Raw genomic sequence first — 27,418 nt, 5'->3', positions numbered from 1 at the left:
ACAGACGGACGGACAGACGGACGACAGACAAAATGTGATCAGAATAGCTCACTTGAGCTTTCAGCTCAGGTGAGCTAAAAACTAATAAGTGCTCCAGCATCAAGATAATTGAGATGAAAATCTAACGTTATATTAACTGTTTATGTATGACTAGGTATGAACAGAATTTACTTTATTTTGCAACCAACTTAAAAACCCTAAAACAAGTTGAGTTGTTCTAAAATTTTAAACCTGCTGATTGAAGCATCTATGTGATAAATATAGTTCTCATTATCTGAAGCTACATCTGTGTGAAATAAGAATCTTAGAATTTTTGCTATGTACTTGTATTGATTTGTATTGGAATAAAAAGGGAACATTTTTTATTTGAGTTCCGCTGACAAGCACGTACATATTAAGAAGAAAATCAACAAAAAGGTAAAAGCAGTAACCTTTGACAGACTTAAGTAATACCTTTCATCAAAATCATCAACTTGTTAAAGCTATAGTGTCTGACCGCCACATAAAAAAAACTTGAAACACAATTTACAAAAAAAACAACACAGCTTTCTTTAAGTCATTTTATGTAACATTCAAAGATTTACACTATTCATACAGTAAAGTTATAAAAACTGAATGGTTTTAATAAATACATGTAGATTGAGACTTATAAAGATCCACTGAATATAAAAATCGGACTGCTATACACACAACATCAAATGTTGAGCCAAATAATGCACAAGTAAATATTCACATCTATTCATTAAAGCGTTTTAGAGAGGCAGAAGAGTTAGATATGTACTGAGTAAATTATTGAGAGTATGTCTTTGAAGGGGAAGGGGGTGGGCTTAACTGCAAACACTGACATGAGCCCTTTATTGGTAATGTAATTTGCCATGTTGTTGAGGGAAAATCAATATCTATAGCAAATACATGTATCAAGTTTTCTATATACTGCAAATTATACAGTTAACCAGCTTTAGCATTATCTAGCAAATACATGTATCAAGAGTTGTTTCTATATACTGCATATAATACATTTAACCAGCCTTTGTTTTAAAAGTACCAAATTGATAGGTAGCAAAGCAGTGAAATCTTTGCTGGTTTTTGTATGCTATTATCACAGATGAACAAGTACTGCTGAGGAATAAAGAGACAAACTTCAATCATTAAAATGATTGAACAAAAAATACATAACAAATCGGGATATCTAGTGTTAATACACTTACCATCCATCGTAAAGTACTGTTTAACAGAACTGAACACTATTTTAAAACCCTGTCTCATTGTCAATTTAACAGTCACTAGTAGTATTTTATTATAGATTCCTTTAGCATTTTTTCTAATACAGTTGTACTGATATGACAAAACATGTGCATGTAATTACACCTCAGTGTATTATAGACACAGACTTTTAACAGTAAATGTATTACACTTCAATGCAAGCTTATAACATTACATGTATTACACTACACTTCAGTGTATAAAACAAACTTTGACAAATATTCATGTACCGGTAAGTGTACACAAAGGTATATTACATGAACAGTCATAATTATCAGATGCCCAAATTCAATCTATAATCTAAAACCTCTGTCAATAAATAAATCAAAAATCTGTATCTGAAAGTTGTTATTATCAATCTCCATTTTTTGTGGTGTATTGAAATAGTTGCAAAATAAAAAGAAACAAAAAGCAGTGCAAAAAAGGAATAAAAAGATGTTGAATCTTCATAATAATGCAAAATTGAAAGAGATTCTTTTGCTTCCTATTCATTTCAAGCAGTCTGTAGATCAATTATTTGGGTTTTTTTTTCCTTCAGCTTTGGATTTCTTTACCATTAGATGGTAATCAGTGACAAACAGCATTAAATGACAAATATTGTTCCGAGAAAAGACAATATCATAGGTACTGTCCAGTACATAGTACAAAAAATTCATATAAATTTATTAAATTTCTAGTTTTTCCATCATATTACACTCCTCCTCCACTTCTGTCCACTGGAATCTTCTCTGATGACAACTCGGCAGCCATCGCGAATCTCGAGTTTGCCACTGCTCCACTCTTGAGTGCACTCATTAACTGAAAAAAAGGAAATCAACAATAATTTACCTGAATAAAAAATCCTTTTGATTATTGCTTCAAATGTATAAAAGAAAAATTAAGAGAAAATATCTATATAATGACCAACCACTTGAACTGCAAAAAGACTGTACTTGTATATTTGACAAAAGAGTTCACTATAAAGGAGTTAGTTGGTGGGGAACAGTCATATTCTAAAATACACAAAGCTCAACACACAGGCAAAACTGTAGGATCAACGACTTTGTTAGTAATGGGAATCTCAGAATAGTTTATTGGAGGGCATTGCACTGATTAAAACTATGATATATATGTGTTAACATACTGTATTTGGAGTAAAGTTCACCATTTATATTCTACTGTTAACTCTAAAGCCCTCAGGACACACTATGTGTAGCATGATATATGTACGTAGCACCATTTTAATAACTACTGAATATGTAATATGAGCCAACTGAAACACTTTTGCTGCTTTATGCACAGAATAAACAAGCAGTTAGCTGTATAAATTGAAAATTGTCTTCACTTCACTAGCTATAAAGGGTTTTCAATACACCCCATTCCCCTACAATGCATATCAACAAAAGATCCATAGGAAATGTAATGTAAAGAAATCCTCTCGCTTGCAAATATGACAATGTCCTATGTACTCAAATTGACCTTTGATCTTCTTTAATAAACTAGACCCTTGGCCATCGTTTCCATTTAACCCTGACCTTTCCTTTGACCCAATATGATGTCTTGATCTTTTATAAAGGGAAAGTATCCCACGTTTACTTGTAAAATTTTACCCTCAATTTTACTATTTGTATACAAAGTCCTTATGGTACATGTGTATATAACAGTTATATTTACATTATCCAGTGTCTTTGCCTGTGATAACACTGTGTATCGATTTTGTACTATATACTGTAACTCATAATACAAATGACGCCAAATTGAGGCGCCAGCGGGGTTTGTTTATTTATATTTAAATATTCAATCGTACGATGGCCTAAAATTATATAAATATAAGTATTAAGGAATCATTCTTTGAGGTGATAATTTCTGCCCCTTCGGGCTTTATTGGATTTGATCACGCTCCGACCAAAATTATCACCTCATAATACTCAAAGATGATTCCTTATTCCTTATATAAATTTGAAATCCAATAGAGAAAAACACCCACACAAGCCATGCAAATAAAAATGTAATAATAGCACCACTCTTTGATAGCACTATGCAGAGAAAACCGATCTCTTTTGTTGCAAATGTGCAGAAACCAGTTAGAGAAGAAATGGGTGTAAGTAAAGATTTAAGCACATTAATGTGTAAAGAGCATACATAAATGACAATTAATTTCAGATCTTTTGTAGTATGAAGAATCTACAGGCAAAAGCAATATAGAGTCACACATTTTGACCAAAGATGACACAAAATTAAAAGGGTGCTCAGTTTCATATCTATACCAGCTGGTGTTTTCTGTGGAGATCTTGATCATATTCATCTAGATTATTTATCTGGGCAGCTATCTGAGCACAGTAAACTAACTGGAAAAAAAAAATAAACAGACCCCCATCTAAATAGGATATGGTACTTCTCACAAGGTTCAATCATTCCAAAATGAAGTGCTGCTCAAGTCAATCAGTTTATAAAGAAAGATAAGTTGCAATGTTGAGTAAAACAGTGTAATAGAATTATAGGATTGTAGTGTTGATTTTTCATCAAACCCAAGGGCAATGAATTTATCTATATTGTTACAGATTTTAAATGTACCTAGTTTATCATTCTGTAACACGCAAACTAGAACATGCTTTGCATAAGACTTGCATGTATTTTTATGAAGTTAACAGTTTTGAGTACTAATACCTTGAAGACTTTATAACATAAAAACGACAAATCAAGAAATCAATACAGCAACAAATAGAAAGTTTTGCAAAAATGTGAATGCAATAACCATGATGCAAGTAAAGAGCAATCACCCTATCCTGCACGGAGCCATTGAAAGAAGGAGAAAATTATTAAGCCGTGTTTGACATGAGGACCAATAGAACTGACCTGTAGGAACTCCCCGATGTCCACCTGGGCGTTGCGATTAAGATCCACTTCACTCAGAATGTCGTGTAACTGATCCTCAGTAACCTTCTCCCCAGTTTGCTACAATGATTAAAAGCAATTTTATGAAATTGTTCTCCAGAATTTCAAAATGATTTTTTAGAATTAACTGCCAGTATAAAATCATCTCATCCACTTGCTATTGATTTAACAAAAATAAAAGATATTCGAAATAAATTAATGATAGTGATAAAAGTTAAACCCAAGAACCAGACAATTCCTTAAATTTATCCTTACAGGAGTTTTAATCTGGGGATTTGTAATAAGGTTGTGTAAATGAAATAATTATAAATAAAGCATTATCCGTAATATTATAGAGCAATTACCTATAAAATGATCAACGAAATTTTACCAAGCTCTAAGTGCAAATACCCAGTGATTAGATAAAGAAAAAAAATAGTTTTCAATGTGCAAAATGACTACTTATCAATGATAAGGATACAGGTAAATTTTTTCTTGTTCTAACAATTATAATTAATTCTTAAAAAATCAAATCCTAACCACAAGACTTTAGGATATACATAAATATCATATAAATGATGGAAAGATTCTAAACACTTATTGCGAATGATCATTTCCCCTGGCAGTAAAACTTGAAATAAATCTTTTCAGCAAGTACATGTACAAGTTTACATTGAATAAGCATATTGACAAGTATCTGCATGTAAAATCAAACTATAGCAGCCAAGAAAAAAAAAGGACATGTTAGTGATGAAGTGAACTTGACCTTTATCAACAGGTGAAGGTCATAACACACCCTCATACCGGGAGGTGCCTCCATACAAGTACTAGGATAAATCATATATTTCTTCTTGTTGATGTTTAAGATGTGGAATAGGACAGAAAGACAGACATAATCACCTGATTATGCATGTACCCCTGTGTTTGCACAGATTAAATAATCAGAAGAGATGCTCATGTAGTTTAATGTATCAAGTTAAATACGTGATAGAAATACATAGGGAAAATTTTTTGTCCTAATTAATTGGTATTTTTTGGTTATATACATTAACATAGAATTTTATATCTCTTAAGTATTTCTGATTTTTATCATTGACGGTATTTATATATACCGGTATGTATACTAGAATGAAATATAATAAACCATAAATGCTTCCAGATGGAGATAGAATGAATTATAAAGCATGATTCCAGGTTAAATTAGCAAACAGTTCTTAACAGCTGACTACACTACCGATTGTTGTAAATATGCCAAAGAAATTAAATGTACAAATATGTTTTGATAATATCATTTAGGAAAATTATCATTGCATATACACTCACCCCTTTCTATATGTAAATCACAAAAATAGATGTATTCAGAAAATCTTGCAAACTGTTAGTGTAATTCAACAAAAAGAAGATTAGACAGATGGAATAAGACGAAAAAACAAAGAGAGAATACTTCGACTCTTTGACACTCATCAAATACTGACTGTTATATTGTTATTGATCAACATCTGATCCTCAACAACATCAACACAAAATCAAAATAGACCGACCTTGAAGTACCGGCGAAGGTCGTTGACGGTGATGTATCCCTTGTTGTCTCCGTCCAAATTCTTGAACCGCTTGACGTACATGTTGATCTCGTCCTTGGTGAAGTTGATGGGGACGTTGGATGCTCCGCTGCCCAGATCTAGTCCCATCTCCCTCCTCAGGAAGGTCCGGGCTCTACTCAACTCCTCCTGTATATACGTGTATACATCATATAATTAGGTACAATTTCTTTGCATAAGAACTACATTTAAAACTGAAGAGTACACAATGAAATAATGGATTTGCTTTTAATAAATAAAATGTACAATGCTGTCATGAATCTGCAACAAAAACTATCCAGAATTATTCTTCATTTCTACGGCCAAATCAATATAATTTCTTGTTAGTTGAACCCCACATGCTTGTATTTAAAAAAAACTATAAAAATAATATTATTATTAATTTCCTGCACACAGGAGTTTCTGCACCATTTTCTGTTCTATTTCCGCTTTATTTTTCTCATTTTAAATAGTTTTAATTTATAAATCAGAAACAAGTAGAAAAAATATAACCCTCCACACAAATTTATGTACCGCCTAAAAATTATGGCTACAAAAAGTAATAATTTTATTACTTAGTCACTCCCTCCCTTGTACCTTTTTTTCACTGAATATCTGATGAACAAGAAAGTACACTGGTGTGGCCTAAATGTCCATGTATGCTTTAAAAAAAACTTTCAACTCAGTAAGTTGTGTGAAGTGGTTCTGACTGACCTGTTGCCGGGATTTGTTCCACTTGAGTTCCTCTGCCATGATTTGTACAATCCTGGGTAATGCCTCCTCTGCTGCGTTAGCGTTACAGAAAGCTAGGCGGGTCCTGCGTGCAATGATGTCTATGGCGGTACAGGCATACTCCCGAATGGCATACCTCACCTATAATAATTCACAGCCTTAATCAAATGCAAGACAAATGACAGGTCTGATAATTTTGGCAATTTTAACATGCTGATTGAATTGGATTGTATGCGGTTTGAATTGAATTGGGACATTTTTTTTTAGGATTTTGGTTTATGATGATTATTTACCTCTGTTACTAAATATATAGGGTATTCTTGTTTATGTTTTATGATTATTTACTCCAGCTTCTAGAGAAGGAAACTCTTGTTGGAGTTTTATGAATATTTACCTCCGCTTCTAAATAAGGGAACTCTTGGTGGAGTCGCTTCCCTAAAACAGGCCACCTCTGTCCGGTCAGTGAGGACATCTTGGCAATCTTAAAGGCCTTGTCTCCATACGTGCTGGCCAAATGTTGGGCTACCTGTGTATAAATAGACAAAAGTCTCAAAAAATACATCAAACACATTTTAAATTGGCAATATATGTTTACGTACAGATTCATTTACAATTTAAATTCAATTACATAGCAAGATATGGTTGAAACAAATAAGAAAAACTTGCAGATTGCATACTGTAGACAAATGTACATTTATATTTTATATGAAATGTATATGTTTCAATATGCAAACTTATTTCTCACTTAAGTCTATAGACCAGAGAACAATATAGTAATAACATGAAATGAATAGGTTCCACTACTGTGGAATCAGTTTTGTTCTTGGGGGTCAATGTTCGTGGGTAGCCAAAATTTCCTGATTTGTGGGGACGTAATTTCGTTTGTAGTATAATTGGGATAAATAAAAATTAGACAAAAGAGTGTATAACAGTTCATGGGGATGTAAATTCATGGGCAAGGGTTACTCATGAAAGCCACAAACTTTGGTCCCCTACGAACAATGATGATTCAACAGTATTCCATAACAAAACATACTTTAGATTCTTTATTTTACACGATTCAAACGTTTTCCACTCAATGGTGTGAACATAAAATCCAGAATGTCAAATTGTTTTCAAAAGTTTCATGTAGTTTACATTTGTCATAAAAAATAAATGCAAGATTTTTAAATTTGCAAGATGTGCTACTCACAATTTTATGCAGATATGAATTACTTGCGTTTAATTAAAATTCTACGTTTTTTTTTTTTACCTCACTTGTAAAACTGACCTCATTTTCCAACCCAAAGTCCTGCACCAGTCTGATGAAGAGGGTGGGGGTCCATCCATGAGCCCCGTCCAGTAGTAAGCCCTTGGTCTGACAGGGCTTCGAGGGTTTCAGGCCGCACACCTGCACAGCTTTATCAAGGGTCTCCTCGGCCATGTGACGGTAGGTCGTCCACTTCCCTCCTGTAAAATCATATGTATAAAATGACAAAATCCTACTGGTATTTACAATTCCCTTCTGTTGAATAATGCTTTAAATAACGTAATCACAATCAAACTAAAACTTCCCTCCTGTAAAATTATATGTACGTGTACATGTATACTGTAAACACTACTGTAGATTCCTAATTAAACGCGAGGAATTAATATCCGTGTAAAATCGCGAGGAGCACCCTTCGCAAATTTTAAAATCTCGCCATTATTTTTTCAGAGTTAAGAACTATGATAAATAAGGATAAAAGTTCCGCGTTCACGATTTTATATTCTCGCGATTTGATACAAAACAGTGGGATCGCGGAATTAAGTATTCTCATAATATAAGGAATTTACAGTATTGCACTTCCCCTTCTGTAGAATAATGTGTATAAAATAATGCAATCACTGTTACTCTTTCCTCCAGTAGAATCACGTTTTAATTAATGTAAACTCTATTACATGTTCTGAGTTTCTACACATTTTTTCATAGACTGCATGTCAAACGATTTTAATTAAAAGGTACAAAATCTAAGTCAAATTTTCTACACTGAAAAACAAGAAATCTGCCAAAAATTGATGTTTATCATATAGAAATCAGGTCTTGCCTGCTATCGTGATAAGATGGTCCTCTGCCACTTCAATGATGTGGTTCCTGGCCACGGACTGGGTGTCCTTTTTGTTGGGGTCTGATACAAGGGGGCGGATACCACACCAGGCCGAACGCACATCTCCCCGCCGAACTGAAAGACAACCACGAAGAATACAAATGGTGCTAGCAAATAATAAGAACATACTGTTGAACCATTAGAATTCATTATATATAAAATGCTTAATTTTCATTGATTCCATAGGTAACCTTTAGCAATGACCAATTACCTAAAACAGGTTATGGAAAAGAATGTTTATTCCTTATACCTACATGTAACATTACATCCTATCAAACCTTGAAAAAATTACCATTCATGTAACATGGCTGCCATGACTCAAACATCTAAAGTTTAATCTTGATGTTTTTACACACTTACCCTCCACATCTGGATGAAGATAATTCTTGACTTCATTAAGGATGAACTGGATTTCCTTCTCTGTGGGGGCGGGGGAGTCCGTCAGATCACAGGGAGAGTCAGTTGTCCCTGGGGGAAAAAAGGAAACAATCACCAACATACCCAAAGTTAAAATACCAAAAAATTAAAAAAACCCCACAAAACACTAAGTGTAAAAGGCTGATTGATATGTATTGATATGTATTAAGTCTTCCTCCTTACCTGCTAGTGTATGCTTCTGCCAAGGCAAGAAGAAAATGATTCGACCATCACTGGTAGAAGGGTCCAACAATCCCATCTTGTCTGGGCTGAAACATGGCAACAATCATAATACAAGCAGGATCAGGCACTTACAGATGGAATTGTAATAGTCCACCACACCTCTGCTTTGTCTAGTGGTGATTGAATCAACTGGTTTCTCAACCAAAGGAAACTCAACTTCTATACCAATACAAACTATGAATATGAAGCGTGTTCAACAGAGCGAGTGCTCGCTCGCACTCACCAAAATTCCCTATACCTGCGACACAAATTTTGGAGAGCACTTGCGAGCACCAGCTCTGCTGAACACGCCTGTGATCTAAACATGAGTAAATGCATTAAGCACATACATATACAATTAACGTTACATCAGTACTTGTACCGGTATCATCATTTGTACATGTGTCAATGCAACAAAGGATGGGTATGATCATTCATGAAGAAAATGTCAATATTCTTCTCACAAAAAAAAATTTCAATCATAAGAAGTTATCTCTCTTCATACAGTGAAAGATATAAAATGTACTGTTATGATCGGTACCTGTAATAATCAGGCAGAACTATGTGCACCCCCTGACTTGGTTGACAGATCTTCCTCTCTTGGTCATTATCCATCAGTCTTATGTTGTCTGTGTATGGTCCTGTTGCATTGATTATGCACTTGGCCTTCACATCAAACTCTTGTCCTAAAAGATATACCATATTCATTCATGTAAATCCTCTTTCTTAACTTAATTTCAATCTATATAATGAAAACTAGAATATGAATTACAATGATTAAAGTATTCTAATGATTAATTTTTGTTTCCCATTTACATCACTTTTCTGTATTATAGGTTGATAAGCACTGTACCCGTTTGTCTGTCTTTCAATCTAATGAAAACTAGAATATCAATTCAAATGATTAAAGTATTCTAATGATTAATTTTTGTTTCCCATTTACATCACTTTTCTGTATTATAGGTTGATAAGCACTGTACCCGTTTGTCTGTCTTTCAATCTAATGAAAACTAGAATATCAATTCAAATGATTAAAGTATTCTAATGATTAATTTTTGTTTCCCATTTACATCACTTTTCTGTATTATAGGTTGATAAGCACTGTACCCGTTTGTCTGTCTTTCAATCTAATGAAAACTAGAATATCAATTCAAATGATTAAAGTATTCTAATGATTAATTTTTGTTTCCCATTTACATCACTTTTCTGTATTATAGGTTGATAAGCACTGTACCCGTTTGTCTGTCTTTCAATCTAATGAAAACTAGAATATCAATTCAAATGATTAAAGTATTCTAATGATTAATTTTTGTTTCCCATTTACATCACTTTTCTGTATTATAGGTTGATAAGCACTGTACCCGTTTGTCTGTCTTTCAATCTAATGAAAACTAGAATATCAATTCAAATGATTAAAGTATTCTAATGATTAATTTTTGTTTCCCATTTACATCACTTTTCTGTATTATAGGTTGATAAGCACTGTACCCGTTTGTCTGTCTTTCAATCTAATGAAAACTAGAATATCATTTCAAATGATTACAGTATTCTAATGATTAATTTTTGTTTCCCATTTACATAACTTTTCTGTATTCTAGGTTGATAAGCACTGTACCCGTTTGTCTGTCTTTCACCCTAGCTCCACAGACCACCTCCTTCCCTGTCGCATCTTTATCTTTGTACAGTTTGACTACCTCTGTATAGTTTGTCATGGTACCTCCCATACGGGCAGCACTGATAGCCATGGAAATGTTCATCCTAGCATCATCATGTTGTCCTGCAAAAATACACCTTAATTAATTAACATGTGGGTTTTTTTCTATATAAATCAACAATTTTAAAGCCCCCTTCACTTTGAATGAGTACTAACATGTACAAATCTGGTCATTGCATATGAATTTATGGGTTATGAAATATGCTTAAGGGTCCTCCAAATACATGGGAAAAGTTCTGCATACAAGTCCATTCTATTAAATTACTTTGAGATATGGATTTGTAGCATATGTTCAAATTGAATATGATAAAAAAAATTTGAGTAAAAAAATCAACTTTTTAAATTTTACTGCTATTCATAAAAACTAGCAGCAGAAATCGAACTCCAGACCTGCGGGTGTGGTAGATCGAAGCTACACCCATTGCGTCACAGAGATAGACACCAATGTTTGGCGATATAAACTCTTCATGCTAAAATCGCCAATTATCTATTTCTCAATAAAATCTCAATTCAATTTATATATCCATTAGAAAACATTTTAAATGTTAATTTTAGAATATAAAGCAATTTATAAAGCAATGTACCATCATAGTAGACTAGTGCTCCAACCAGTTTCTCCTTCTTTAACATGGGGAAGAGCTCCAATGCTTTCCGTTTAGATAAATAATAGCTTGGTTTGAGGAGTTGTTTTCCTGCTATTACATCATAGGTTTTAATTCCAGCCCAGAAGTAAGGAACCTGCCAGAGTCTGTGAAGAGAATGTTACCCATGTAAAAATACACTTTGAAAGTCTCTTTGAATTTAATAAAATTCTAAGTTTTCAAAAATTTCTAAATAAATAAAGGAACCTTCCAATTACTGAGACTTTGCTCATGAACCAAGCACGATAAAACCAGTAACTAACTTGTAAATGGGCAACATAATAGGAAATGGATAAGCTAAATGTGGCGCAATCTGGATTAAGTTTGCTCTCTCTGCAAGTGCTTCTTTTACCATGCGGTACTGAAAACAAACAAAACAAGGAAAAAGTCATGCAGGCAATGCTCAAGCATTACCAAATTAATAACAAAAAAATCAAATAATGTATTCATAAAACCTTCTTTAATTCCTTCATCAATAAAATTGAAAGCCTTTCATTATTTTGTGCTTATGAACTCTACCTGCTCAATATCCAAATTAAAGACAGCTTTTTGTAAATATCGCACTCCTCCATGAATTAACTTAGTACTTCTACTGCTTGTTCCTGAGGAGAAGTCAAATTTCTCTACCAAACCTGTCTTTAATCCTAAAAAACAATTCTTTAAATGCCCTAAAAAGGCATATCCAAAAAATAGCACTACAATCATCATACAAATATAAACCCAAATCAGAGACCAGAACTCGGATATTCTGAACCCTGCAGGGATGATATCAATCTATCATTTAATATGCATTACAGGTAACAATATAATTGATCGAATATTTTTCAGACAAACACTTACCTCTGCTTACTGCATCCAAAGCGACCCCACAACCTGTGGCTCCTCCCCCAATCACTAGAACATCAAACTCGTCCTTTTTCAGCGAGTCAATCATGTTTTGTCGAGTTGGTAGGGGAGACCAGGCATATTTCAACTGATCTTCCATTGCTGATACGTTTGGCACCTTGGCAAAAAAAATGTACACAAACATTTATTTATTTCAATAATAATCTGTATCTTGGCGTAGCTTTGATTCAATGATCTAGTTAAATATAATTCTGAAATTAACTTCTTTCAAAAATAATGTGCTAGCTTAAACATTAAATCTACTGGGTATTAACATATAAATTTCATTTTTAAAGACAATTAAACAACATTATGGTGTAGTTTATTTTCATCTAAAAGGTTAATACTCAGATTTGCTTAGGATGTTACAAGACCACATTTTTGAAAATACAAACTAAAATTCACATTAAAATTTTCATGTTTTGCCTAGATTTTACCTCGACCCCATGTAAAATAAACTGCGCATTTCATTGTCATAATCTAATTTTCTCATATCAAATGCAAAATGATCAACCATACATTATAAAGTAAATATTCTTTACTTCAGCATAAAAATATAATGTTTTAAACCTACCGAAGAGCCTGGCATTGTAGCCCAAGCTAAAATACATGTCCCCCCTCCCAGGACAATGCCATACTTGGCTAATCTCCTTACGGTCTGTCCTACTCGGTGCATTTCCTTTCTTCAAGGTTACAGAGACCTTGCGGGTGCTATAAAGAAACACAAATCAACTGATGAAACAAAAACCATTTATTATGAAAATAAAAAAAATTTTAAGCATACTTGCCTTCACATATAGAAATATGTGTGATATGTGTGCATTGTTTTTCCAAGTATACAGTCTTAGACAATTTATAGCACACATTCATAACTTCATAGCAGATATGTGTACTGTACATGTTTGTAGTATAAAATCATGATAATAACAATAATATCTGATTGAAAAAAAGAAGTTCATCATCACAATGACAATTGAATATTTTCAAAGCTCTCAAAGACCATGACTGAAGAAAGACCATAAGCACAATTTAATGCTCTAATATTCGTGTAGGAAAGATTCATTAATATTTAAAACAACACAGTGACCTGTCACCTTTGTACACATACAATTTTTTCATATTCTTGTTATTTAATTCATTTTTTGTGATAAAGTTCATAATCAGCATTTCTAGATTAACCAGCATCATATGAATTACCAAATCAAAAACAACAAACTTAACAGGTTTCTTTTTTCAACAAATATATTACATGTAGAAAACCTAGGTTTTATTCTAATGAACTGTATCATCCACTTGTTTTGCATTTTTCTGCACTGATTAAATATTTCAAAGATATCAAAGTATTCCCTTCTCATATATATAATTATATGCAATAACTATCATGACTGAAACAGAATTATTAATAACTACATTTACATGTATAATTGATACATATAGAAGAGGAAACCCAAGGAACCTGAAACTTCCAAAGGCTTCATGCAGACATAATTATTGGACAAACATCAAATCATATACATGTACTGCTATACTGTATGCTGTCAAATGAACCTACATTTAATTAGGAAGGAAAATATGCAAACATAGCTGATAGCATAAAATTTTATTTCTATCAGGGTATTATTTCAACTCGTCAACTTATAAAAACTACTCTCAATAAATATCCAGCTCTAATTTCAGTGTGCTTTAATTAAATCATCAAGAGACTAGCTTTCACCTTTTAAACTCCTTTATCATATAACCATTGAAATTATAACTTAACATTGTGTGTTCATTTGAGCACAGTTTAATGTTTATAATAGAAATCATGTCTGTGTCTTATCGATAAAGGGGAAAAATTCATATTTATATTTATCTGCAGGCAATTCAAGGTCATTAAGGTGGAATAACACATCATCACAAAATGGCTGACCGCTGATCGAAACGACATTTCGTTTTCTTAAAAGAATTTTATGCACTAATACATGTAACTTACTCCATAGCAGAGTGGATAAAGTGTCGAACTTGTGATCCGTACATCCCGAGTTCGAATCACATAAGGGCTTTTGTTGTTACTTATAACTGGAATAATTATTTTAGATAATCATAAAATGTTAAAGATATGAATTGTTGAGCTATAAACTTTTTTTTAGTAAGAGAACAATCCATATATTTTATCATTTAAAGGACTATTCATAATAGATATTCATTTTTCATCCCCAAACTGCAAATTTTTCGCTTATTTGACAGTTTATTTATCATTATATCTTTCACTATCAAAATATTTCCTGTTAATTTGAGTGACTTTTTCCAGGTGTGTTATTCCTTTCTCTAATTATAAACACTCTATAGGTGTAGAACATAAGAGCAGAAAAGGCAAAGGGAGAAAACACAAGGATTTCACAAAGGTCTGTTATGACCTTGTTATTTATGCATAAATTTAAACTAAGGTCACAGCAAACCCCTTACTTACAGGCATTTCTTTTAGAGTTGAAAATTCTGAGCAAGATTAGGCCATGGAGAGAGAAAATAATTGCAAGTACCTGTGCAAGGATTTTTGAGAGATCTGTTTTGACCATGGCCAAGAAACTTGGTTCATTACTACCGGTACTTAACAACCTTAAATTTCAGGCACATTATGGTTCAGGACCCTGGATTGTCAACAGATTAACCATTAGAAATGGTCAACAAATTAACCATTAGATTTACCAAAAAATGCTAAAGATATGTATTGTTGAGCTATAAACTTTTTTGAGTAAGAGAACAAACCATATATTTTATCATTTAAAGGACTATATTCGATATGGTCATATAGCTGCCCACAATTTTATCTGCCCCCAATTTTAAGCAATTTCTAAATGGTATCGTATTAAAACCAAATCTGTATAAAACATTATACAGAGGATACGTATCACATTAATCTTGATATATGTATTAGTCTTCATTGTCAAAAAGAGTTTTATCTCTGAAGTCACAAAAATAGGCTAATTCTTGCCATTTTGCAAACAAATTCTTCTTAACGAGATAAATATTGTCTAATTATGGCCATGGCCATTGATTCCTCTCAAGTCTAAGCAAGAATTATCCAAGGTTAGAGAAATTACAGTTAAGAAATGAATTTCGAAGTGCCTTGATTTGACCTTCAATTTTGACCTAGAACTATGTATTTAGGGTCCTTAAAACTTAAAAATCTGACTTAGAAGATTTGTTCAAGGTCAATCTATACCTAAACCTATTCTGTAGTTTAAGTATGAGCCAGATTGAACCAAGGGGAGAAAATATACGTTACAGACAAGGTTTTACACATTAGTCTGTTATGACCTAACCTAGGCCTTAGACTTGAAACTTGATTCAATGTCACTTCACAACACACTCAGGATATGGTTAAGTAACGGCTGGATTGAGTCAACAGTAAAGTAAAGCAGAGACATAAATAAATGTTATTTATGTCTCTGGGTATAGAAAATGCGCTCAAGACAAATGATTTCAAACTTCCTGTGTAGCTTTATAATAATGTGAGAAAAGAGAGGACAGGGTTTTTCTGTGCATATTCTACTGTGCCAATATTTTCATGGGATCCAAAACAGAATTATCTCTCATCAATTTTGACATATGTAACTATTCATACACTGGTTTCAAAGTTATAACTTGTTTTTAAAAATTTGTTGTACACTGTATTGGGTTGTAGTGTTACACTGTTGCACCTTTTTAAGGGACAAGTATTGCTTTAACTATGCAATAATCTCAGAGGTATTGCTTGCTTAAAATCTGAAGTTATATAATCTGTCCCAGGTGACTGTTTCTCTAGCTTTTTGAGGATATTAACATAATTAAGGAGATTACACATATCTATTTTCAAATATACAATTGTAATCGACATAAAGGGAAAAATCCAAGGTTTCTGCAGTAACTTTGGACAGGTTAAAGCCTTGTCAAGACATTGCTAGTTATTCACTCACCTAATTGTGACGTTTTCATTATCATAAATTGGCAATTTGCAAAGAATTTGAATAGCTTAATAATCAATCTATACAAAGAAAGTCCAATATATAAACAAAAGATCGTGTCCAATATGTTTATCTTTCAAAAATGTACATCCTTCTGAATTTGCTCAGCTTTTAGTTACATTATAGCTATTAAGGTAACAGGATATATTGAATCAGAATGACAATGTTACTTGAATCATAACTTACTTTTGAAATGTGTACACCAATGAATATGTGATCTAAATGGATTCAATTAACTTAACCCCTTTCTTTCTTTCTTTTTTCAGACTTCCCGCATCGCAAACAAAAATCACTTCTGCTAACTAAGTCTTTTTGACCCTGACCTGTAGAGTTTGTTGTATGCCGATCCCGATATAATACAGCAGAGAGAGAGAGAGAGAGAGAGAGAGAGAGAGAGAGAGAGAGAGAGAGAGAGAGAGAGAGAGAGAGAGAGAGAGAGAGAGAGAGAGAGAGAGAGAGAGAGAGAGAATAATTATAAGATTTAAGGAAAGGGTCTTTTCTTTATCAGACAATCTGAATTCTTATATTAAAAAAAATCATGAAATTTTGACACAGTCGAACAGATCATATAACCTAATGATTCTATCAGTTTAATCAAATTTGACCATTTTGTTTTTGCATAAAGGTCAGGTCAAGGTCACTACCTAATAGACATTGTAATATTCTATCATTTCATCAAAGAATCAATAGAAACTTCATATCTTAAACAGGTGTCTTCTGCAGATTTATCATCATTTAAGTTGAGTGAAACGGTAGTGACTTTGACCTGACCTTTTTACAAAAACAAAATGTGAATATACTGTACAGTAACGTTTAAAGTCTGCACTTACACTTGTGTTGTTCAAAATACTATGGTAATTAATGTACTGTTTTCCATTCACAATGCAATGTACAATGTAAATGATATACGCGTTATAAATCGGTTAAAAAGGCATGTACTTCTTTATACGACTTAATCTTTGATGTTATAGATTTAGAATTCATGTTTTTATTTTTGGGAGTTGATTTTAATCAACTCTCCTATGCAGTCACTCTGGCAAACCGAAAGTGAAACGGTGTTTGGACCTAAACACAAATCATCACCGCTGACAAGTCTTAGTTCTTGAATATAAAAGAAAAAATCAACGTAATGAATGCTGAAGCATTGTTTTCAAGGAAACTTATCTATAAACACTTTGAAAATAGTAAGATTTTATACATACGAACAATTTAGATATTTATGTAGTCTCATGTATTCCTACGCCAGAATTTAATATAGTCTCGTTCAACCAAAAGCTCGGCTGTCTCCGTAAATCTCCGACAAACAGAGAGGCTCTCTTTCTTGTTGGAGATTAACGGAGACAGCTGAGCGTCTGGTTGAACGAGACTGGAGTTCAATATCAATATTAATAGTGCTTGGATCCATACAATTTTTAGAATTGTTTCGATTAGTATTACATAGTCTGAAATCTATCTTTAAATATTACACAACATGATTCATATGGGGTTTCTTGTCTGAAAAGTCAAATTAAAATTCATATTATTAAAAAAGTGCGTAATTTAAATACAGGCTAGAAACAATTTGCCACGCAAGATAAGTTGATTTTAAAATAAATGAAAATCAACTCCCGTCAGTACTTCAGTACTTTGATTATTCGTTGCAAACATCTGCTTTAGCAAATCTGAAACAATCGTGTTCGAAAAAACTATTTCGATTGCTGCTTGTGAACTAGAAAATCTTTCCTCCCTCTATAAAAGGTCAATACATGAACATATTGCTTTACCATCATATTATATATAAATTAAAGCATGTTTACATGTACAAATCAAAATCCAAACATGGATCGATTATAAATGCATGCACTTCTTTTTACGACATAAACTTCGATGTTCTAGATTTAGCATTCATTTTTTTTATTCTTTGCAAACATCTGCTTTAGCAAATTTGAAACAATCGTGTTCGAAAAAATTATCTCGATTGCTGCATGTGAACTAGAAAAGCTTTCCTCTACAAGGTCAATATACGAACATATTGCTTTACCATCATACTATATCCATGGTATGGCATTTGGAATCAAGAGGCCATATCAGTGATAGGTAACACTGCAATTCTTCTGGTGCATAATTTGTTGTTTTGTCCATTTTTACTTTTTTGGGGGGTAAATGTCATTTAACATGTGCACATGATATTCAAACTGAAAATAGACTTGATCAAACCTCAAGTATATATATCATTTATTCAACTTTAATGTTTGGTTTGAATATTAGAATATCATATTCAATGCCATGGGATTTTTTTGTAGGTCTAAGTTCATTGTCTCCAGCCACTGTCAGCAAGAACTTTGCGTTTGTTGTGATTTGCGACGATGGCGCAAATTACCCAATGGTGGTTTGAGTAAATGAAGACGTTTTAGGAGGCTAAAAAAAAATTAACCATCAGTATCTACCAAACATTTTAAGATATGAACTTTTGAGCTATAAAATATTATTTAATAAGAAAACAATCCATATACTATCATTCAGATTTATTGTCTGACCCAAGTTATTGCTTCCATCACTTTTTGATGATTTTTAGCCGGGCTCTGCTGAAAGCAGAGTCCTGGCTATAGGCAGGCAAATCGCCAATGTTACTATAAATAGCACAAGTAAACAAAAAACCAAACAGCGTCAAGGTAAAGCTTCCGCTATACCAAATAGTTACACAAAGAGCCACGTTTTGTCAAAAGTGTTGGCATTTTGTTTCTTTTTTTTTAAATTTCGAATGAATTGTATATCTTTTTTAGTTTTCTTATTAAGAACGTGTTTTTAAAACATTACTATGCATTTTGGACACATACAATGCGCATGAATTTCCAGGAACTACTTTGCTGCGCGATGAAGATATATAATGCTTGTTGCAAAATTCAAGGCAGCAACTGTTGAACTTTTTAACTTCTACTAGACAGACATATTTTTTGTTTATAGCCGCTTACAAAATTTGGTCGCTCTCTGATGCTTTGCCGACATTAAAAGCATGAGAGAGAGAGAGAGAGAGAGAGAGAGAGAGAGATTTTCAGTCTTTACTACACAATATGCATAAAGACACACCAAAAGAGCCCGGCTTTCAGTACTTCAGTACTTTGATTTACTTTCTACTGAAACCTGAAGCGGTAGAGGGGGCGTTTCAAAACAGATAATCTGGACATTTTTCATATAAGTGGATGAACGAAGTTTAAAAAAAAGGTATTTATGATTATCGAAATATCAAGGAGAAAGTGGTGGAAGCAAAAACTCGGGACAGAGTATAGGCATTTTTCTATATTTTTATAGAGAGCAGATAAATATAGTCTAAATACATGTATGACCACGACCTTTGAGTCTTCTTAAAGAGGGACACTCATTTTTACCTTACCTGTCTGGACTTCAAATCCGTGCCGACCATTTGTTCAAGGTAAGTATGCTTAGTCCCAAATGCTGCAAAATGTGCATGGCTATATGTACTCAACATACTAATACAAGCCTCAGTATGTTTATGCAGATCATATGTAACAAATCCAAATATAGAAGTCAGTTATGTGCCAGGAAAGAGTTATTTGAAGACAAAGGCAAATAAAAATGATCTATAGCAATCCGGTATAGTGGCTTTTACCCCGGTCATCATTTTAATTGGGGGTAAGGGTGGGGTGGGATGTCACTTTTCATCGTTACATCGTCCGTCATTAAGAAAAAAATACCCTAAAATATGGACAATTATACACCATTTAAAACATATTCTTGACATTTTGGCAAATAAGAATATTAGCGTATTTTGTTATAAATCTTTACATTTTTTTTAATCCACAAAAATAAAACACCAACTTCTGCACCACGCTAAAAAATGATATACAGTAAACTCGATCGGCTAAACTCTAAGAGAATATGTTTTTGTATTTTTTTCCACATGGTACTACCTTGTTATTTCTAACACCCTTTGAGCACGATCGAAGGCTTAAATTCGATAAAAGGTTTTACACTAAGTAAAACAAATCATGCTTTAAAAACTTCCTAATATAATATTGCTTCGTGTAAACTGAGTAGAAATAAAATCAGTTAATCATATTTTAAAATAACAAATACAAACGCATTTCATTGAATGAATTTATAGAATAGACTTTATTTCTGTATGATCAATTTGCAAATCATTCAATAATAGCAACGCTTAAAATTGAATTGTATATAAATTACATTGGACTCTCGACCGTTTTGGTGAACCTAAATATATTTATTGCAAACATAATCGATAGCTACTATCAAATGTATATTTCAATAAAAATACAGCATTGATATCAGATCATATAAATAAATGATTTTTTTTTTGCAATACTGTATAAAGAACTGCAATTATAAATACACACTGATTTAATAAATAGAAATATTTTACAAATATTTCGCAAATCATTTTAAAAATACACGCGTCAACTCCTTGGTTTTGACATATGTTGGACACTGTCTTGTCGACTCTATTCCTGATTTTGAAAATAATATAATCAATGTTTTTTCTGGTCAGACGAGGAATGTACAACATCGAAAATTAATCTCGCAAAAAACACGCGTAAAAGAAACTAAAGGGTTTCATATTTAGCGAGGGATGTAAGTGCCTCTATGCATGCATGGAAACTGAGTTTTGAGAAAGAAAACGTCCCGGTGCACATGAGTCTAATTTGGGACAGAGACATGTCCGAACTATTCCACATCTGGACAATGTCTCAGTTCTCCAGGCAGTCCTGTCCATTACGCACGGACACTCCTCCCGGACAGCTAGATACGCATGCTTCACCAGCTTTGAAGTATTTACACATCTGAAGAAAAAAGACAACACATATCTTCAAAACGTCGAGTATGTCTAGTTGTTATGTAGTAATACACTAAAATGTGGAATGGTGTGTGCGAATGCCTGAATGATAAATTAAAATAAAAATTTTTTGACTTGCCAGACAATCGGAATTGCTTGGGCCCGTGCATCCTACGGCACATTCTGGATGGCAACAGCCGACTATTGTGCTGTCATAGCAACGACCTGGGCACAGCTCGTCACATATTGGGAAGTGAACTAAAGAAAATATCAGGAGAATTGGGTAATTAATAAACTTGTAATATATGACAAATCAAACTGTCTGTTAATAATATTTTACATAGTTAATAGCTTTTTTGATATAGGGAACACCGAGAGTTTATTATCAGAATAACCTTATTTTATAATTGGTTTTATCGCCTAGTTCCCTAGGAACAAAGTGGATTTCGTTTTTATTTTCTCTTTTCATTTAGTGAAGAGGAAAAACAAATTAAATCATGGCTGAATATTGGCATCATTAAGAAAATATTTACTCATTATATGTATCTTTAGCAAACATTATGAGAATTTCAAGAATATGATGCTTTCAGCTTCTATACAACTTTAAGCGGTAATCATGCTGTATGCACGTACTTACACACCAGAGGCACATGCACACATACACGTACCAATTTGACACATCTTGGGTCCTCGCCCCCAGCAAAAGCGTTGATTTCCGTTTTCACAGGCAGGATCACATACTTCAAGACCTGAACGAAAATTACATCACATCAATGTATTCTTATAATATAAATTCAAACCAAGAACAACTTAAAGACAAACTATTCAATGGTTGTATTGTACTTTTTTTTGTTAAAATGGCGGTCGTTTGATACTTCAACAAATTTGATAATAGAGTTTGAGGCAATTACTAGAATGGAGACAGCATCGGCATTTAATTTCTTTTTTTTTTTTTTTTTTAGGAAGTTTTGATAATGTACTGATTACAACTGTCTGTGGAATGTTTCAAACCAATTCACTTACTTGTCGTGTTATAAGCACTGTCACCGTACGTGACCGGGTTGGTTACTCCTGGAACTATGACGTTCCATGCAATAGTGTTGACAAAATTCAGCAGCGGATTCTGCATGAAAAGAACTCGCCCTCTTGAAATCTCTGTAAGTCAAATATGAAAAAGAACTTCAACTTTTAGGCTTTTTTAAAAATTCATCTTTCGGAGAAAGAGTTAGAAAGGTTTATCATCAAATGCCTATGCAAGACTAACCAATACTGAGCAAACATCGTTTGAATACCGGAACTACAATCATATATCCCTGGGGTGAATGTCATTTATATCTAGACCAATTTTTACTACATATGGTATCTCAAAGTTCTTGAATAAAATGCTAAATACCACAATTGAGTATGAAAGACAATTTGACGTTTTCGAACACCTTTTCCCTTCATTCCCCTTTTTAACTAGGCCTCAACTACCTTTGAGGGATGGGAGTTGAAGTTCCCTCAGTCCCCGGTTTTTGTTTTCCCCTGCGGCGTCTGTGAAAGCCACCACGAGGCCATAGTCCTCTCCCATGATGTTAAACATGTTGTCTGCTCGAATCAATTTCAGGTTGGTGAGAGGAATGGACTCCAGGTCCAGCAAACCGAGCAGGACGTATCCCGTCACTACCTCGATCGTAGACAGGAAAGAGAGGTCGTACGAGATTTGGTCCGACTGGAGGTTGGTGATTTCTAGATTTCCCTCCACGTGCTTACATCCTCGGTATCGTCTTAAAAGAGATTCGTAGTGAAATTCGGGAGTCCCAGAATAGCCAAAGCCGACGTGGGTGCCATAGCATTCTACAACACCAAATAATTTATATAATGTAGCATGTGCAAATAAATTTTCACAGCTCTTATATCACAAAAGCTTCATTGTTTTGTTGTGAACAATATTGCGTTTGTTTTTATATTTTAGTGGCTTTTAACTACATCTAGGCACAGGAAGATACTAGCAGGATAATTTTATAGTTACACTCGACACGTCATACACATGTAAATCGAATTTCAACTGAATGCATACATTCTTCACAGAATATACATCATTTTAAAGTAAATATTTGTGTAGTTTGCCTGTATCATTTTCTTATTTATCATCCAATTAACGCCTCTAAGTACATGTATCAAACATAAAAATCCACCGGTGCTTGAATTCACGACCAATGGAACCCACTCTCCTAGCAGTGAGCGGCCACCTCGCCAACAACTCGGCCATCTAGCCATCCGCATTAATTAATATCTGTAATGATCCTGTCATTTTTAACAAGTTATTATGACATTATTTTCAGTATTGGAGCGTCGTATAGAGGTATAATCTAAAGACATATGAAGACAATACTGAAAAAATACTGCACAATATTTTGACGGGACCCTCATAAGTTTCCCGGTTTGTCGTTCGTCTTTTCTCTTCAACAGCCATGCATCGTATGCATTTTTTTTTCGATGTTCATATATTTGATGATAATGCATGTATTTTTTACTCATTTAATATTTGCCACAGGGCTTCTACATAAATATATGGAATCTAATCTCTAATACAATTAAAAATAACAATTTAAAAGTGCAGCAAATAATAATACCACGGAAAAATAAATTTATTAATACCGGTAACCTAAGGTGCCCGTGCCAAAGTTATTAATTTAGCGAATTCATTTTTCTATATATATATATATTTAGATGGCGTAGAGTTTTAATTACATGTACAGTTATATCTGTCTAGATTATTTCACCCCTTTTAGGTCTAAAAATGGAAACGTTTGACAAAAAACTGACTGAAATTGATAAAATATGAAACCCAATCCGGCGCTAACACATATCGATCATTGTCTACATCATACAACCATAACCCACTGTGTTTTTATTAAATATCATAGAATTCTTGTCTGAAGGTGTTTTCGTGTACATGTATTGATACACCACATGCAGAGCCTGTCCTTCTCCTCACTTCCTTCACTTTTGTTATTATATTTAATTTCATTCGTTCGTTATAGTTAAAGCTTCTTTGATGTGTGTATAAAAGGTTGTTTCATCTTCTTATTTCTGCATAGTCACCTGCCAATAACTGCAATGAAGTTCATACTCAAAGGAATATGAAACAAACATCATCATGCTTTCAGTTTGTTGAACTTTGTCAACAAACACCGTTTTGTTTTGTTTTTTTCATTGAGCAACGATAAGATTGCTTTATAAACTTATCATCTATTCAATAATTCGTGTTAATCAGGATATAAGAAAACAGAAAATGGAATATTCACAACAAAAAGGTACAAAAGATGATGGATAATGGCATACAATATTATATTAATAATGGTTAACAGAAAAGTCATATAGGCGGGTTTACATACATGTAATTCTTTGACAATTTAGCACTGATAATAGGAACTGATTAATGTTATAGTAATATTTAATCAGGGGCGGATACAGGATTTGTAATGGGGGGGGGGGGGCGTTGATAAAATTATTGAGGCAGGGGGTCTGGGTCCGCCTTGAGGCCCCCCGTGGGTCCAGGGCAAAGCCCTGGTGGGGGCCCCGGGGGCGAAACCCCCGAAAGCTCCTGGGTTTTCGTGTATTTTGAAGGTAAAACCAGGCTCAAATAGTGGTAATTTTATTAGTAGTTATGTACACTTTACACAAAAGCCTATAACATATATATAACAATTTGACACATTTTGTTACTTATACCTTATATATGTATTGGATTAAAAACAAAATATTTTAGGCATTTATGAACTCCCAAAATTAACCAGGTTATTAAAGTTACAACATTCTAATGACGTTACGTTCCGACCACCTATTAGCTGTTAAAAATATCTGATGCATCAAATCTTCAATATTCTTATATCAAAATAGTCTATTTACCTAGAAAAATTTCAAAAAATATACAGTAATTAATTAATGATTGCACATAGACCATCTGGTTTTAAATGCAATTATATATTTACCTTCGACCAGCTTTTAAATATTCAGAAATTTTTGCTTGCATCGCAATAGGGAAATGACAGCGCAGTCTACACTTAACACAAAACTGTTGGGATTTCCAGTTGATTCTTGGTCGAAGCCCCAAGATCAGGGCCCTGGGGAATTTGATGAAGCCACCATAATGAAATTACCAACACTGCTTGTTTTAAACACAGTTTAATTGGTTTGTTATCAGAACCTGTCAACAGGCATTAGGATCAGAATGGGATGTTTATAGAGCTAGTGTATCAAAGAGGTGTAATATTGAGTCAGGCATAATTATAAATACAGTGAAACACAAAATGCTAACTTTTCTATGTAAAATTTATCAAATCATCTACAGTCATGCATACTTTGAAAATTTCAGGGGGGGGGGGGGCGTGCGCCCTCCACGCCCCCCCCCCTTAAATCCGCCAGTGTTAATCCCGATTACTGTAGCTTTCAATACTCAAAGATGGAATATCACATCAAAATATAACGTAAACATAAACATAAGAAATAAAATTCCATTCTTCAAAGGACAAATCTACAATCATAATTACTTGGTATGAATTGATTTTTTTTTTTTTTAACTTTTATTAATTAATCACATCTTATTCTTTTGATAAAAAAAATTATCTTTTGTTGATAACTTTGAAATCTGGATAAAATCTTTAATCAAATTATGTAGCTCGTTTAAAGAAGGAAATATAATACAATCATATTTTGATATTTATTTGAAAAGAAATGAAAAAACTTAAGATTAAGAATTACTTCTGATTTTCAAAACTAAATTACACCCGAATGAAATTAAAACGATTCCAGCTAGGATAGTATGAAAAAAAAAACCTGGCCTGTAAGCTACATTTGTTTACTAAGCTTAGTTGTAATATTGTTAAAATATGTATAATAACTAAACTTACATATCAAATTGATCCCACATTAACGATATAATCCTACAGTTTTCTTAACCTCAATAATAGATTATATTTTTAAACAGCGAATTAACCCTCCCACACCGCTTCCCGTCTAAGTAACCATCGGATAGTTTAAATTCTCTACATTACTCGATGTGTAACTTAATACTCAAACTTCGGGTTGTTCGCACTATCAAAACCTCGAATACGATCCCTGGTGACCCTCAAGAACAAACAAGATGTATCTAATTATTGAAAAAAAAAACCCTTGTACATTACCTCCACCAAAAAAAAAAAATGATCTAAATATAGCCTAGTTTTGCACCCATTTCCCCCATCTTTCAAACAACAATTTACAATAAAAGTTGGGAGTTTCAAGTTTCTGTCGTGTAACCAAACTTACCGTCCCCTTGTCCAAACACCGATTGTTCTACTACACTGATAATCTCCACCCCCAACACACTGGACACAAACAATAAAACCACCGAAACAAACTTAACGAGGAACTCCATCCTCGCTCAACAATATAAGAAGTTGGTGCTCAAGAGGGGAAAATAATACCACGTGACCCTTAAATAGTTCAACCTCTCTGACGCACTCGCTAATCGTTTGAGCGAATCCAGTATGACTTGTACATCTGTTTCATAATAAATGGTGGTTTGTTTTTAATGAAGACTATACTGGTAAATAAATAGCTACAGTCGTATCAAGACTGGTTGATTCCTCTTCATAGTGACTTATTATATAGAGAATGTATTATAAACTTTAAAGTTATAAAGGGCCTTCAAAGGGCATTTATATATTTGACAAATAAATATAGTAATATAAACTAAATTATTATCATAATTCTTTATAAGGTATTTTAAAAGTAAAATATTACCCAGAACCATACATTGATAACTTTTCAACTGCATGTAATCATGATTTACACAGAACAGTAAATTATATGATGTATGAATGCATCACCGTTGAACAATATATATAGATTTGCCAAACTGCCATAGTCTGTCCAAAGTTATTTTGATGATTTTTAATAAAAATACACATACCTGTGAAAGATACAGTTGGAATCGATGAAAGGGAATATATCCAAGATATATTTATTGAACAATTATCATTGTTTACTCATAAAAGTTCACAGGAACGAAAACAAATTTCTTACAGAGATTTATAATGGGAAATGTATGCATCTTTTCTCCATTCGGAAGCACTCGGGATACCTCGCGCAATTTTTCAACGTTATCATTCGGGCTTATTAATGGCTGATGCAATGCAAAATCCCCGTAGACTTTTAATTTTGGGATGTGTATTGAAACCTGAAGCGGTA

General features: G+C 33.3%; 2 protein-coding genes across 5 annotated transcripts; both read right to left on the bottom strand.

Moving 5' to 3' along the window:
* Positions 1-546: 546 nt before the first annotated feature.
* On the bottom strand, positions 547-16,732 carry LOC128155597 (glycerol-3-phosphate dehydrogenase, mitochondrial-like). Of its 4 annotated transcripts, none has more exons than XM_052817380.1 (18): positions 16,600-16,732; positions 13,005-13,141; positions 12,386-12,548; positions 12,065-12,189; positions 11,809-11,906; positions 11,489-11,652; positions 10,806-10,967; positions 9,732-9,876; positions 9,152-9,237; positions 8,912-9,019; positions 8,492-8,626; positions 7,696-7,874; positions 6,820-6,951; positions 6,408-6,566; positions 5,658-5,843; positions 4,099-4,197; positions 3,510-3,590; positions 547-2,061 (listed from the first exon to the last, which is right to left on the bottom strand). In XM_052817380.1, exons 2-18 carry the CDS (start codon positions 13,104-13,106, stop codon positions 1,954-1,956), a joined length of 2,232 nt encoding a protein of 743 aa, XP_052673340.1. In that variant the 5' UTR covers positions 13,107-13,141; positions 16,600-16,732; the 3' UTR covers positions 547-1,953. The 4 variants fall into 4 exon arrangements, with proteins under 4 accessions (XP_052673340.1, XP_052673341.1, XP_052673342.1 ...); XM_052817381.1 differs by having other exon boundaries at positions 13,005-13,143; positions 16,597-16,731; XM_052817382.1 differs by having other exon boundaries at positions 16,656-16,712.
* A 3,772-nt stretch (positions 16,733-20,504) lies between these two features.
* LOC128157269 (epidermal growth factor receptor-like) lies at positions 20,505-26,654 on the bottom strand. The gene is made up of 6 exons (XM_052819735.1): positions 26,495-26,654; positions 22,676-23,038; positions 22,226-22,357; positions 21,871-21,951; positions 21,342-21,460; positions 20,505-21,209 (listed from the first exon to the last, which is right to left on the bottom strand). Exons 1-6 carry the CDS (start codon positions 26,601-26,603, stop codon positions 21,117-21,119), a joined length of 897 nt encoding a protein of 298 aa, XP_052675695.1. The 5' UTR covers positions 26,604-26,654; the 3' UTR covers positions 20,505-21,116.
* Positions 26,655-27,418: the final 764 nt, after the last annotated feature.

The sequence above is a fragment of the Crassostrea angulata genome, chromosome 7, assembly GCF_025612915.1.
Source record: "Crassostrea angulata isolate pt1a10 chromosome 7, ASM2561291v2, whole genome shotgun sequence".
Lineage (NCBI taxonomy): Eukaryota > Metazoa > Mollusca > Bivalvia > Ostreida > Ostreidae > Magallana > Magallana angulata.
The sequence above is the reverse complement of the archived record's forward strand: the minus strand, read 5'-3'. Positions and strand labels throughout refer to the sequence as shown.

What these genes read in the sequence shown, in the direction of transcription:
- LOC128155597 (XM_052817380.1), bottom strand. Translation starts at nt 13,106, where the DNA reads ATGCACCGAGTAGGACAGACCGTAAGGAGATTAGCCAAGTATGGCATT. An exon ending in ATTATGTTGCCCATTTACAA is followed by an intron (nt 11,653 to 11,808) that starts GTTAGTTACTGG and finishes TTCTCTTCACAG; the next exon opens with ACTCTGGCAGGTTCCTTACT. An exon ending in ACTTTGGGTTGGAAAATGAG is followed by an intron (nt 6,952 to 7,695) that starts GTCAGTTTTACA and finishes ATTTATACACAG; the next exon opens with GTAGCCCAACATTTGGCCAG.
- LOC128157269 (XM_052819735.1), bottom strand. Translation starts at nt 26,603, where the DNA reads ATGGAGTTCCTCGTTAAGTTTGTTTCGGTGGTTTTATTGTTTGTGTCC. An exon ending in GGTGTTTGGACAAGGGGACG is followed by an intron (nt 23,039 to 26,494) that starts GTAAGTTTGGTT and finishes TTGGTGTTGTAG; the next exon opens with AATGCTATGGCACCCACGTC. An exon ending in ACCCAAGATGTGTCAAATTG is followed by an intron (nt 21,461 to 21,870) that starts GTACGTGTATGT and finishes TATTTTCTTTAG; the next exon opens with TTCACTTCCCAATATGTGAC.